At 39.4% G+C, this 15,145-nt stretch overlaps 1 protein-coding gene across 2 annotated transcripts; it reads right to left on the reverse strand.

Annotated features, from left to right (window-relative positions):
* Nucleotides 1-194: 194 nt before the first annotated feature.
* DNTTIP2 (deoxynucleotidyltransferase terminal interacting protein 2) lies at nucleotides 195-14,318 on the reverse strand. 2 transcript variants are annotated; one of them, XM_069573383.1, is made up of 9 exons: nucleotides 13,400-14,318; nucleotides 11,345-12,530; nucleotides 10,810-11,272; nucleotides 9,360-9,498; nucleotides 6,642-6,737; nucleotides 5,399-5,563; nucleotides 4,082-4,191; nucleotides 2,264-2,382; nucleotides 195-452 (listed from the first exon to the last, which is right to left on the reverse strand). In XM_069573383.1, exons 1-8 carry the CDS (start codon nucleotides 13,469-13,471, stop codon nucleotides 2,289-2,291), a joined length of 2,325 nt encoding a protein of 774 aa, XP_069429484.1. In that variant the 5' UTR covers nucleotides 13,472-14,318; the 3' UTR covers nucleotides 195-452; nucleotides 2,264-2,288. The 2 variants fall into 2 exon arrangements, with proteins under 2 accessions (XP_069429484.1, XP_069429441.1); XM_069573340.1 differs by having other exon boundaries at nucleotides 10,810-12,530.
* Nucleotides 14,319-15,145: the final 827 nt, after the last annotated feature.

The following is a 15,145-nucleotide window of genomic DNA, read 5'->3' on the forward strand; positions in this document are numbered from 1 at the left end:
ATATATCCATTATTCAAGTATAGATTTTTGTGGAAGCCTGAGGCACTAAGAGACTTCCTTCTCATCTTTACGTAGATATACTTTGATACTCTGTTTTGAAGATTTAAACTTGTGAAGATCATATCTGATACGGCTATGCATCTTACCAGTTTTAATCCCTTAAAGTAAATGTTAATAAAGGTGACTTAAATTGATTTTCAGTTGAAGTATTTCAGTTTATTTCAGTATTTCACTGAATAAGGTATTTTACATTTGTTAATAACTCTCTACTTTGTTCCAAGTTATTTATGTGACTTTAAAAAGTTCACAAATAAAGGGACTTCCCTGGTGATCCAATGGTGAAGGCTCCATGCTCCCACTGCAGTGGGTGCAGGTTTGAAATCTGGTCAGGCAGCTTCAGATTCTGTATAATTTGCAGTGCAGCCAAAAAAAGAAAAAACAACTGCAATATCCTGGAAAAGACAGATTATTAGGTAAGAAACTAAGAAAATCTGAATAAAGTATAAACATAAAAAAAATACACACAAAATAAAGAATCAACGGAGACAAAAAAAGCATGTTACAATGTGACTGTAAGTAAATAACAGTGGACCCCTGAACACCACAGGTTTGAACTGGGTGGGTCCACTAACACATAGATTTTCCAATAAATCCATACTAACGTACTACATGGTCTGCAGGAGTTGACCAGTTGGTTCGCAGATGCAGAACCGTGGGTATAGAGGGCCTACTTTAAGTTTTTGACTTTCAGCTGCTTGGGGCTCAGAGCCCCTCACCCCTTTGTTCAAGGGTCAGCTATCCTCAGAATACATTTTGTGAGCACCTCTAAGGTGGGTTAGCGAGGCTGGCACCTAGGTTCAGTTCTCTTCCTTATCACTGCTTCCCAATCTAGAAAGCTCAAATGCTGCCCTGTGTGGGAAGGATTGGAGATTTCCAATTTTGTGTTCCCTGTAAATGCACTATAGTGTTCCAAATATCTGTCATAACTGCAGTTTTGAATACCAGATAATTCAACCTATTCTAGCATTCATGAGTCAGAAACCAGCATGCAAGTTACAAACAGATAAAAAGTTGACCCATCCCCTTGAGCCTGAGAAAAAACTGGGTAAATTCTCAGTTGCACAGAGAAACACAATACAAAAGGGCCACCAGTTTTGAGTGTTCCAACACCCTAGTAGCATGAGTTGAAGAAACATTCCGCTAAGAATGTCTCCTGGAAGAACGTGTATGGGGTAAATGCTTGTTTTGATAGTTAATTCTCTCATATCAGGTCCTTAATGTAAAAACTTAATACTCTTGAAAAAGCTTTACTATAAAAGAGAACAGATACAGATGCTTCCCTCACTCCGCCTATAAATGTCATTTAGTTTTATTATTAGGCTGCTTGTGATCCTAAGCAGTAAACACAAAATAGGAAGTTTCTTATTTACTGAAATCCCAAGAAAGCAGTATGGTAGAAAATAGAGGTCCTGTGTGAATAACGACATAAAGGAAGCAATAAGCCACCAGGAAGCATGAATAGAAATGACTAGTGTTCCTTGGGTGTCATGAGTTGCTTAGCCAGGATGCATATTTCTGCCACTGGAGACTTTACCTCCTGGCCAAGTTAAAATTATTTGAATACTATTCACTGGAACACAGCATTGAATATGGATGAAAATCTAGATAAAAACCTATCTTACCTCCTGTTTCAGTTGCTAAGGAAAGAAAATAGCTCTCCTGTTTCTACCTTTAACCCAAACTTTCCAAGTAGTCTTTTAAGTCCTTTTCATAGCTTCATTTAGTTCTTTGGTCATGTATTAACATACACATGCTCCAACACTTATAACATTTCTTTGGTTTCAACTATGACTTTTACACTTGCAGCAAGATCTCTGCATCCCAGCTTTACCAGTTTTCTGGATTTGAATGTGCAACTGACATAGGGCATCATCTCCTATGTCTATCTCTATGTAATAATTACAGTATTGCTTATGTAGCTTTGAAAATACTACTTTAAATTTTTTTAATGTTAGCAAACTTTGTATTTTCTAAATATTTTGATTTAAGGTTCTTTTCCTTTTTTCCCTCCTCAAAGGGTCTAAACATGAGTGGATCTTTTGTAGACACACCTATTTTTATTCCGGGCGGCATGTGACTGATTCTTTCTCAAATCAACTTTTTAAAGAGAAATCCCCCCAACAGGGCCAGTCTATGTTACTTTATGTGACGGTCATGCTAATTTTAAAATTATCTTTAGTAAATAAATAAAGAGGAGATGTACAATTTTGTGATTTGCTTGGTGAATCTTAATTACGGAACTTCTTCTTCTTTCGAAACTTCTTTCCTGCTGCATTTGCTGCCTTTTCAGCCATTATCTCTGAGTACTTCCTTCGGTTGTATCTAAAAAGAAAAACCAAACCTTTAAGTTCTAAAGTATGACACACCAGACATTAGAAGTTAATGTAACTTTTTGGTGGTGTTTGGGGGGCAGAGGGGGTGGAGATGATGGGCAGGTGCTTCTAATTTTTTTTTTTTTTCATTTTCACTATCCAGCACACCTGTACCGAGTCCCATCATGAATAAGAAGCCACACTAGGGGCTGGAGACAGAGCAGTGAACTAGCCAGCCGCAGTCCCTGCCCTCAGAGCTTGTAGGCTAGTAAGAAAAAAGTGGCCACGGTAGAGGCAGGCTTTTGGAAACTTTCATTCAACCACTAGAGACCCATGCTGTAATTTCTGAGACTGCTATCATGAAGATTACAAAATGCAGGCCAATATATGAAGTAAGCAAAGACTCAATCACCTTGTACCTGACACCTCTGTGGGATAGAAAGACAGGCTTGAGATAGGAAAATGGGAGGAAAACTGACAGTTTGAACATGGGACTGAAGGGAGAAGGTGCTGTTAAGGACTTGCCCTAAGGGATGGAGGGCAATGCCATTCAGTCAGGAGAAACAGGACACTGGGAGGGGACTAGAAGGGAGACCCCAAGTTAGCTCTCAGAGGGGCTTATGAGATACTCATTAGAAGTTCCTGAGGCAGCAGCAGGTTATGTGGCTCTGGACTCAGAAGAGATCCAGACTATACATATATTTGAAAGTCAACAGTATATAGATTAATACAACTTTGTGGGGATGAGATTTCCAGGGAGAGAAATAAGCGAGAAAAGAGCATTGCTTATTTCTAAAAGTTTCACCATTACCCAGAATCATGAAAAAGTTTACATAACACTTGAATTAAATTTGTCTTCCATGCCTATATTAACCTAATTTTTAAAATCCCTGATGAATATTTTCACTTTTGCTATTAAACCAGTCTGGAAGTTCACAAGTTTCTATATGAGGCATGCTTTTAAACCTATGCTATACACATACCTGCTTCAAGGACATTTAAACATACTTAACTGCCCCCATCTCGGGGAGCGGGGGGGGGGGGAATCCAGCTGCATTCACTAGCTGTGCCTCTCTCGTCTTGCTCACAACATCTCTTATTTCTTCAGTTCACTCTCAAGTACCATCCAGTCTAGTTTCCTCCCCACCACTCCCCTAAAAACTCCTGACAAGGTTACTGTGACGTCCACATACTAAATTCAGAGAAGATCTTAGTTCATAGCTCACTTGCATTCTCAGCAGCATTTATTCCTGTTAACCACGCCCTCTGGCTTCTACCCGCCTGTAATACTCTCTTTCCTTGACTTCTTCGACACTGTTCTCCTGGTTTTCCTCCTGCCTCCCTGACTTCTTTCCTGGTCTCCTTTGTGGGTTCCTCCTCTAGTCAGTCTCATTTCCTTCTAAAGCAGTGGTTCTGAATCAAGAATGCTCATGCACACCAGGGAACATCTGAAAAACGTTTGAAGACATTTTTGAGTGTCATGAATTGGGAGGGAGGGGAGTGCGCTACCAGCATCTAATGGGCAGACACCAGGGATGCTGTCAAAGATCCTACAGTGTACAGTCCTCCCTAAGAATTATACCACCCAATATACCTAATAGTTCTGTTGAGAAACTGTGCTAAAGCATTTAAAAATTATCTTGAATTTAAAGTTTTTGCACATTCTAAAGGAAAACATATATTATAAAGTGAAACATAAATTCCTTTACCTTCTGAACTCAGAATCAGCCAGCAGTTCCTCCACGATAGTTCTCTTCCTTTGTTTCTTGGGAAGTCGTGAATGGTAGAAGTCAGCAGGATTGTCAACAATGGTTCCAATCTATGAATGAATGGTTGAAATAAGTCATGTAATACCTGAAAGCCAAGCTGTTTTCATATCTCAGGGGAGCTCTAACAAAGTTTATAGAAAGGAATGGAAAACACAGCTTATATTTTACCAATATTAAAGTTAGTTTTGCCATTTCTTAAAAAAAATCACTTATTCAACCTGCACTGGGTCCTACTAGTGACATTTCTTCATTAAAATTTTTGAGTAAAACTAAAATTCCTTCTATGTAAGTGCTAGACTATAAATTCTTGATGAATAGTCTAAATAGAGGAAAAGTGGGACAGATAAAAATAACACCTTTTTAGTTTTCCAATTTAACAAGATTGATACACACATTCTATTATATACCTGTTAGATCTCCTAGGTTATCATAAATGCTGCCAGCTTAGAACCTTCTTACTGAACACTTGGCATTTGTTCATACATTCAACAAGTAAAATATACAATGTCTGCTTTGTGCCAGGAACTGTGCCAGGGGTAGGGAAACAAAGAGTAACTGGTCCCTGCCAGTGAGTGGCCAGTTTTATAGAAGATCCAAAGGGACACGGCTAAAAATGAAAGCATAACCTAGTATTATGTTGAACAAAACACTCTAGATTCTCTGAAAACAAAGTGGCCAATTCTACCAAATGGAGGTAAAGAAGGTTTCACAAGGATGACATTTTCGCTTGGATTTGTATGGGTAAAATTTCACCAAGCAAACATGGCAGAGCCAAACACTAAAGTCAGAATGACTAGGTCATCGGTGCATATCCTGAGAAGACTGAGCAGCTGAGTGTGTTGGAGCTTAGAGGGCTATGTGACCAAAATAAGGATTAGTGAACTGGTGTGGGTGCAGATTGTAAAGGGCTACATCACAGGATAGAGATTCTATCCTACAGGTTATAAAGAATCACTGGTGGTATTACTGAATATCTTGATACCACTGAGGTGTATCATTAGTATACGGTACACCCATCTTACAGGTCCCATATTTAGAGAGCTCATCTGGAAACCTAGTTACCATTTGGAACACTGTTTCAATGAGGAAAGCCATTCATTATAGGCTGAGGGCTATCTGAACTGGGTTCTGGCCATTATTATATGGTCCAAGCAGATATACACTGTAAATACACATTTAAGAGGAAACAAGTCACTATAGTGTTTCCCAGACTAAAATCCTCAGAACATCACTACTATTATTCTGTTTGCTTCATACCTGGAAGTACTTAGGGAAGCCATCTCTATCATTTTTCTTGTAAAACCTTTTTGGGTCCATGCTAGCTCTCATCTTCAATGCTTTGAGATCATTTTTCAGTTCATCTGTCAGTTCTGGCGCTTTCATACCAAACCATCCATCACCTGCTGTTTTTTGTCGCTCTTGCTGAAGTTCAAAATTTCAAAAACAATTAGAAAATTCTAATTTTTAATAAGTAGTGTATAACTACACCTCATTTCAATATTATGAAGAAAATTTCATGAATTAAAAACAAGTAAGGTTACTTTACAGGAATGTATGTATTAGTCTCCAGATACACCTTTCATAAAATGAATTAAATGACAAAAATCCATTTCTCTTATACATTAGACACAGCACTATCAGTGTCATAAATGAAGACTCCTTAAAATTAATTTTGTATCTCAGTAAGAACTGCTAACTTGTTGGAAGAATAGCCAACAATGTCGATTTTTTATTGTCTGAGATATCCTACAAGATGTAAAGTATAAAAACATTCTTACTTCTGGAGCCTTTCTGTACACATTAAACATTTTTTTCAGTGACCCAGTTGTCTCTTAAGAGTTACCCTCTCCAACATGCCCAGAATTTGTGTTATTTCTAAAATTTAAAACCTTTCTATTTTTTGGAAAATTTACAGCAAGTTATTTGCTTAATTTCATTTTTTTGTTCATCAGCAAATATTAGTGTTTACTACCTGCCAGGGTGCTCTGGTCATATCAGTGACATTACTGGAGCACCATCCTCAAATTTCCCCGTGTACCATCCATAATTTCTTTATGCTTACTAGTTGAAATGGAAGTAGTCCCCTGTATTTTGCTCAAGAAATTCCTTGCTCCCATTTGGCAGACTAAATAGGCTGGTGTTTTTAGCTGGTTACATTACTTCAAGAGCCAGCAACAGAGTTCCCAGCCTTCTGTGAACAGTACCTATAAGCCACGACATTGTATGGTGTGGACAGTGACTTCATATGCTGGCTGCCACTGTTTTTAATGAAGGGAAAAAAGATTGGATACATTGGTGTATCCAAATGCACCAATCGCTGCACTTTCACTTTGTGAAAATTTACATGAAATGTGTTTATGAAACCATATTTTATGGGCTCTTAGACATCTGTGATAATTTTCTTTGGAAACATATTTTAATTGTACAACCATGTTAGACAAGCTGAATATATATATAATCAAACACATTAAATGCTCTAAGAAAGAATCACTGTACTTACTCTGCGTTTTTTCTGAAGTTTATATTTTGATTCACTATATGGTGGGACACAGTAGTTTTTTTCAAATTCAGGAGTAATGACAGTTTTCTGCAGAAGCTACAAATATATTAAACTGGTTTTAAAATAATGTCAAAATGTCAGTATTTTTTCAACATTTTTGCCTTAAAAAAGAAACATCTCCCACACTGATGACTCCAGATACATTAACCTTCTTTATAGACAGACATACTACTGCAAAGTTGTTCCTGTTCTTAAATCTATATATAAAAATAAAAATGCTTTAGGAGACAAATTGAAGGGTTATTTTAGGGTATCTATAAAATATTCATCTCAAATTTCTTTTTCTAATTTGAATTTGTACACATCAGACATACATTAATGTGTCCACTCGCATTTCATTGGTTTGCAACCAGCCACCTGCACCAACCAACTGGAAAACAAAGACAATAGAAACAATGCTATAGTGTTCTGGAACTTCCTGAAAAAAACAAACACACACACACCTGACTAGCCTAAGTTCTTCTGATGTTGACAAAACAGCTTTATGTGATCTGAGACCAGCTAGACTACTGATAAGAACAGCAGTATAGATTTTGATTAAACAACACATGCTTTAAATGGTACACCAATTAAATCATGCCATCAAGCAAATCTGCTTTCTGCAACTCAACAACATATCAAAGATATTCTTTCAATGTCAATTCATGCAAAGATCAACTTCATTCATAGCTGTTAAGCACAATTTTTCTTGATACTTAGTTTAACAGTCTCCATTAAATTTTTTCCATTAAATATTATAAACATCACCTCTGAATACTTGTTATTATTTCTGTAAAACAGATTCCAAAATGTGTCATTTAAATTTTGATAGGTACCACTAAATTGCCTTGAATCCAAGTAGCATAAACTCCTACCAGAAGTTAATCAGTACCTTTTTTTTTTTTTAACATAGCTAACACTGGTGATTATCTCTGTGTTTTGTCAGTGGTACCTCATGAATGTTTCCATTTGCTGCTCATCATCTTTTTGTGTGTTTTTTTTTAGCTGTGTATAAGTCTTCTGTGGAATGCCTGCATTTGTTTGGGAGTGGGGGTGGTGTTCTTTTTAATTTTTATACAAGGTTGTGTTCTTATTAATTTGAAGAATTATATTCTGTATCTTAGTGGTATTAAAACCATGGCCTTTTACTTATCTTTGCTTAGATGTTTTTAATTGCGTAAGTTTAAAAACTTTATGCAGTCAAATCTGTTAATCTTTTCTGAAATGTCTTCTGCATTTTTTGATTACCTGCCTAGGGTAATTAAATACTGTCTTAATACTGTGTATGTGACTAAAAGGAACCGCAGCCTCATTAGTCATTTCCCTAGAACAAGAACTAAGGACAGTTCACAAAGCCGTTAGCCCGCAAAACAGTTCGCAGGAATGCAGCAAATATTAACTTGGTCAATAACATTTGCGATTATTAAATCCTCAATTCAAATTTAGGACTAGAAGTTGCTGGGTAGCATGGTAGTGGTCTAGACTTTCCTGTCAGAGAAGAGTGCATGACATTTATTTTATAGGTTATTAAGAGCTGGTTGTGTATCAGGTACTACACTAGGGTTTAGAGTGGTTCTCAACTGAGCAACTGGCAATGTCTGAAGACATTCTGAGGTGGGGGGCATGAACTGGTAGAGATGGATGCTATTGGCACCGACGGGGTAGAGGCTGGGATGCTGCTAAGCATTCTACAATGCACATGACATTTTCCCACAGCAAACACCAGCTTTGCTGAGGCTGAGAAATCCTGTTTTTTTCAGTGCTAAGAACACAGCCAGGGAGACAGCCAGATGAACAGAGGCACCTTGAAATGCTCTGGGGAACCACGCAAGGACTTAAACAGGAGAATATCATGGTCAGATGGTATCCTGTGTTTTTAGAATGAGAAATCTAGCAAGACCATTGTGGACGGCTTGAAGAAGAGGAGGCCAATGCAGTGGTCTAGATAAAAAGTAAAACAGATGTCACTAATCAGTGACAGTGGGGTGGAAAGAAGGGAGTGGAATATTAATAGAAAGTATATAAGAAGCACTGTCCTTTAAGCTTAGTTACTGATTACAAAAGAGAAGTAGATTGGTGTCATTAACCAGGATAAATAATACAAGAGGAGAAGCTGGTTCAGGCAAGGAAGAAGAAAGGGGCAATTAGTGAAGTCAAGTGCCTGAACACATCTGAATGAAAAAAGAATAGGCACCTGAGTTTAAAGACCTGTGTAGGCTGCAAGATTAGAAAATACTACAGATTTAGGAGGAAGCCACTCAAGGTGGCAGCAGAAACTGAAGGCTTGTGTAAGATTACCTAATGTGTAATTTCCTTCTAAAAATATATGTACAATTTAATGTCTATGAGCACATATGCTTTTTCCTGGTGGGGTTAATGGGTACTCACAACTTTCAGATTTTCAACAGAGTCCAAAGCAGTGAGGAACGAAAAATATAGCAAGAAAAAACAAAAACTCTGGGATCACAACTGGTGCTTGCCAGAAGAGGAATACTGACCCTACATTAGTTTTCAAATGTCATCTTTGGCTGGGATTTTATGATAAAAAAAGAAATGACTCTCCTGCAAAGAGAGAAAAAAGGAGCACAGTAGGCTAATGTGGTTTCACTGCAGGAAAACTAGTCTCTTACCAAGGACTAATCATTTCTAGAAGTGACTGGTGAGTTCTGTGCAGCTTACCTCATCTTTCCTTTTCTCTTTCATCTGTGTTAGGGTTCTCTTGTTCAACTGTAGCTTGTCTGCATTGAAATTAATATACAAACCACCCAGCTCCTTAATATTCAGTCCAGTATCTATGCTGCTGCTCGTCAACTTCAGACTGAAAGAGAAATGATCACTTTTAAGTGATTAAGAAATAATCTTTAGATCATTTAGCAATTCAAAATGAAAACTGAGACTTTTCATTTAGAAGAAATTACAGGATAAATAATGAATTAAGCCCTTTGAGAGCACATGCAAATTTATTCCCCAAATTTTCTTAAAAGGGGATTAAGGCCATATTATATGTCAACAGACTTCATACACGTATTTTATAAGGAAAGAATTACAGAAAAAAGGAAATACATCTGGCATTTAGCTCAACTTCATATCTAGGTAGTAAATTAATAAATGTCCATATTTTTCCATGTCAAAAGCCAATGAGACAGACAAGGCCTTTTTCTCTGTACTTCTAAGTTGTCCACACTTGGAATTTTTTCCTGAGTATTTAAGGACATTTAGTAGTGCCTCTAAATCAGTGAATTTTAAACAATAGTGAGCATCTGTATTTTCCACCAGAGCTTATAAAAAAATGTAACTGTCATACCCTAGATCCACCAAATCAGAATCTTCAGCAGTTGGCTTGGGCTTCTGCTGTATTTATGTAATTACTGAAGTCTTTTTTATAAGTACACTTATAAACACTTGGACTTAGTGTTAGTTAGTTTCTTCCCTAATTATTCATATAAACTGAGCAGTTTAAAGTTTCCATGAACAACCTCTATTCAATTACAGTGCCTTGGCAGTGATTCTCAACCCTGAGTGTATGTTACAGTTATCCTGGGGAAATGGTATGGCTTGTAAAAAAAAATCAGTCCACCTGAGACTAGTCTCGGAGATTTCACCGGTTTAGAGTGAAGACTGGGTATCTGTTAACGCACAGTTCCTTAACCAAGGATACCTGTATTTTCAGTGGATACACTGCCACCAAAGGCCTGTGCCTGGGAAAAACAATTTGGAAAACAGAAAAACTAAAGAAACCGCCTCCAAAGAGTGCTTTTTAATGCTAGTAGATGGGATTATAGGTTACTATTTTTCTCAGTTTTCCTCTATTTTTCATTTTCTCTACAATCAACATGCATAAAAAAGCCAAGTTACCTTCCTTCCCTTTTGTATGTTGCTCTTAATAATCATGCAAGAAAATCGTAACATCATTTTTAATACACCATCAAATGGAGTACTTTTAGCTCTCACCAGTGGGAAAAATATGACTAACAAAGGTGCCCACATAAACAAGGGAAACCCTGACAGATAAAGAACCCAAAGCAGTAATTTTCAGTTCCTATGGTTTGTAATACTTCTATGGTAAATTATTGCCACTTGAAGCATGTATCAAAAGCTTACTTTAAAAAAATAAAAAGGTAAAACTTACAGTTTAGATTTTGTGTTACTTAGCAAGTTGTCTTCATCACTAAACTCATTATCTTTATTTCTGTCATGGTCTGATAGTTCTTCTTCACTTTCTTCCTCTTCTTCCTCTTCCTCCTCCTCCTCCTCCTCCTCCTCAATGGCAACCTCACCTGCCTTGTCTTCTTCATCCAAGTAAAAATTTTTATCAGCACTCAATCCGGGAGTAGTGTCAATCACAAACAATGCATTGTCACCTGACAGATTTTCTGAGTCTCCATTTAGGGACTCTTTGTTACAGTTATTTTCAACAAAACACACAGTGTCCTCTTCATTCTCACTGTGTTCAGACTGCTGGCTTTCATCACTGCTGAGAACTAACAAAACAGAATCATCTTTATCCTGAGTTGTACTGAACTCAAGATTACTTGGTTTGGTATCTCTCTCAGAATCTACCTCCTTTTCTTTGCTCATGTCTTCACTAACACCTATAACGGTGCACTCTTCAGCATCACTCTCAGAATCTGCCTCCTTTTCTTTGCTCACGTCTTCACTAACACCTATAACTGTGCACTCTTCAGCATCACTATCACTATCATCATCATCACCAGGTTCTGAATAGTCCCTTGTTTTTATGGCATTCTTTCTCTCTTCATTCCATCTGTCCATTTCCACAACTGCAAATGTTTGAGCCAACGATTTCATCACAGCCTCACAGTTCAGAGTTGAAGATTCTGATGTGGTTTTGTCACTTTCAGGGGTTGAATGCCTTTGAGAAACTAACTGCTGAAGGCCAGTATCCTGAAGTTCAGAAAGATTCTTCAACTGAGAGCTCTTCTCATTACCTTCTTTTCCCCCATCTATTATTTTTTTGGCTTCTTCATCTAAACTTTTACAATTCTGCTTTGTTATTTCTTTGAGAGGTGAAATACTGTCCTGCTTTTCCTCTCTTATGGTAAAATTTTGGGTTTTTTTCACGGCTAGTTTTTTTCCTGAAATTCCAAAGAAGGAATCATCATCAGGGTCATTACAAATTTCATTATTAGAGAAATTTGGCTTATTTATCTGAGAAAGTGATCTTGCTAGTAAACGGGAAGTTCGTCTGTTAACTGAATCCTCTAAATTCACAGGTGTATGTATGATTTCCTTCTCATTTTCTAGTACAATCTTAGTATCATTCTCCTCAGTTTGTGCCTGTAATTTCCTTTGCATACTCCTTGTTGTTCTCCTAGTTGCAATTCCAGAAAATGAAATGTCTGAGCATGATGACTCAGCATCAGAAATAACTTCCACATGGGATTCTTGCTTTGGCTCTCTTTGGGATTTAGCCTTACTTCTTCTGGTTGTTGTTTCTATGGGAGGCATAATTCTAGAAATACCTGAAACATGTGAGTCTGCTTCAGAGATGACTTCTTCAGTATGAGACTCACTTACCCGAGTTATTTTCAGCCTTTTCCTTACACTAGAAACTGGGGTGCCTGCAACTAAGATCTGTCTTCTCCTAGTTATTCTGAAAACAGGATCCTGGACCTCAGACACAGAAGAACAATCTGACTCTGCTTCAGAAATCTCGCCATTTGTCGAAGGTTTGTTCATTTCTGGTAATGAGCCTGTAGTTCCACTCTTCCTGGTTTTAGGAGCTGGACTTCGTTCTGGAGTGGTCTGTGATTCAGCTGTATTTTGGTTATCAGGTGAAGACCCCTTCCTGCCTTTTGGGTGCACTTGAAGTCTTGTGACAGCAGAATTCTGTAAGCCAAATACACTGTAATTTAGGTAGGGCTGGGAAAAGGGCAAAGTGAACGAGTCACTCCCTTCAACAGCAAATTTTAAGGGGGCACTGGAAAAACTCAGTAAAGAAAATTAACGTAAAACAGTAACTACCATCACCAACCACAATTTAAAAAATCAATAGCTAGATACTGGATCTGACTTCGCATTTGCAGGCCCTGCCTCACTAGCGTCACCTCAGTCCTGACTTCAGGAAACAAATAACTACAAATAAAAATCTTCCTCACGCAAGGTCACAAATGCCTGGTGGACCTACATTCCGACACACATACAGGAAAAGAACAAAGAAGCCAACGATGTGTTCAGGAAAACAGGCCAATGAAATCGGTCGCTGTCCTTACTTATCATATCTACGGGGACTAATACTCCCTTCCCTTCATTGCAGCATCAGAGGCAGCAGACAATTAGCACCACTAATTACGAGGTGACGTCACCGCAGTCCTCTTCCCTCCAGACGGAAGTGCAGTCGGGGCACAGTCTTCCCACGTGAAGACGGTACCTTTTCCAATCCACGCTTGGCGGCCGAAATTAATCCTCCAATAGCAGTAAGGTTAAAATACGAGCAGTTCATCTGCATTACGGAACTGAACTACGCAAATCAAGGTACCTAATCTATTACCTGCCAAGCATTACCTTAAAAGATCCTAATGTGGTCTTTAGAAGCTACAGGCTTAGAGAGGAGCCTAGTACGCAGAAGCGCGCCGCCAATTCTGGCTTTTCTGCCATTCCTTCCCCAGGCTCCACGGGACCCCTGCACCGCCCACCTTCTTCAGCACCGTTCTGCGAAGAAGTTAGGAGAAATGAGGGAGACTTTCGAGTTTTCCTACCTTCTGCTGCAAGCTTTCAACTGACGTGGCTTGGTTCCCGGCCCGAGGCCGCGCAGACCTAGTAACCACCATCCTCCAGGCGTGCGGCCCCCGCAGCCTCCCTCTGTTCCCGCGCTCCGGAAGTACGTCAGAGATGCGCCTACTCGCGTTTCCCGCGAGAATCTCGGAACTCAAGAGAATCTCGTGCCGCCTCGGCCACTCAGACCTAGGTCTAGGCAATCCGAGCCGAGAAGGGCTAGGGTTTTAGAGTTCAGTACAGTGCGGGACCGGAGAAGGCAATGGCACCCCGCTCCAGTATTCTTGCTTGGAAAATCCCATGGATGGAGGAGCCTGGTGGGCTGCAGTCCATGGGATCGCGAAGTCGGACACGACTGAGCAACTTCACTTTCACTTTTCACTCATGCATTGGAGAAGGAAATGGCAACCCACTCCGGTGTTCTTGCCTGGAGAATCCCAGGGTCAGAAGAGCCTGGTAGGCTGCCATCTCTGGGGTCGCACAAAGTCGGACACGACTGAAGCGACTTAGCAGCAGCAGCAGCAACAGTGCGGGACTCCCATGGATGGAGGAGCCTGGTGATCTGCAGTCAATGGGGTTGCTAAGAGTCGGACACGGCTGAGAGACTTCACTTTCGCTTTCATGCATTGGAGAAGGAAATGGCAACCCACTCCAGTGTTCTTGCTTGGAGAATCCCAGGGACGGGGGAGCCTGGTGGGCTGCCATCTATGGGGTCGCACAGAGTTGGACACGACTAAAGCGACTTAGCAGCAGCAACAGTGCGGGGCTTCCCTGGTGGCTCAGACGGTGAAGCGTCTACCTACAATGCGGGAGACCTGGGTTCAATCCCTGGGTCGGGAAGATCTCCTGGAGAAGGAAAGGGCAACCCACTCCAGTATTCTTGTCTGGAAAATCCCATGGACGGAGGAACCTGGTAGGCTACAGTCCGTGGGGTCGCAAAGAGTCGACACGACTGAGCGACTTCACTCACTTGCACTCACTCACAGTGCGGTAGAAGACAGCCCAGGCTGGTGCAGGGAGACCTTCCCGCAATGATCTAGGGCCCTTGTCCCTATTACACCCGAATGAATTAGAAAATAGCATCATGTGCCCACTACATCTATCCTCTTGTTTGTTCAGCAAAAGTCTTAATGTAGCCATGGTTATGGCCAAAGGAGACGTTTGCATTATCTATCGCAACACCTTAAAAAAAACAAAAACACTCTCCCCCCAACACACTCTTCTATAACGTGTGAAGTTAAATAAAATAAAAAGCCCTAGTTAGGGTAAAAGACGTGTTTGCTAAATGCCCAGGAACTCGACTAGTTAGGAAGGAAGCGATATAATTTAAAGGTGAGATGGTGTGTAGGGATGGGGAATAAGCAGAAGAGAAGAATGTTAAATTGCAAAGGAGAGAGATTTTTTTTTAAGGGTTTTTTTTTTTTCAGTGAAAGGAAGAGAATGACCAGAACGAAGAAAAGCTTTTTGATTTTTCCTTCAGAATGAAGAGAAGAGCTAGAATATGTTTGAGGGCAATGGATTGAAAAAGTAAACAGGCATTGGAGATGAGAACGCGAGCCTCATTGTATCTTTTCTCTCCTTTATAACAGAAAAGTGATTTTTTTTTTTTTTGGCTTAAAGTCACGAAGTACAGAATTTTCAGTGGGCACACTGCCCTCAGCTAAATAACTCCTCTCATAGTTTTCTTTGCAGACAGATAAGGGCTGTTTGAGCTAATTACAGATCATCAA

This window comes from Ovis canadensis, chromosome 1 (genome assembly GCF_042477335.2).
Source record: "Ovis canadensis isolate MfBH-ARS-UI-01 breed Bighorn chromosome 1, ARS-UI_OviCan_v2, whole genome shotgun sequence".
NCBI classification, from domain to species: Eukaryota; Metazoa; Chordata; class Mammalia; order Artiodactyla; family Bovidae; genus Ovis; species Ovis canadensis.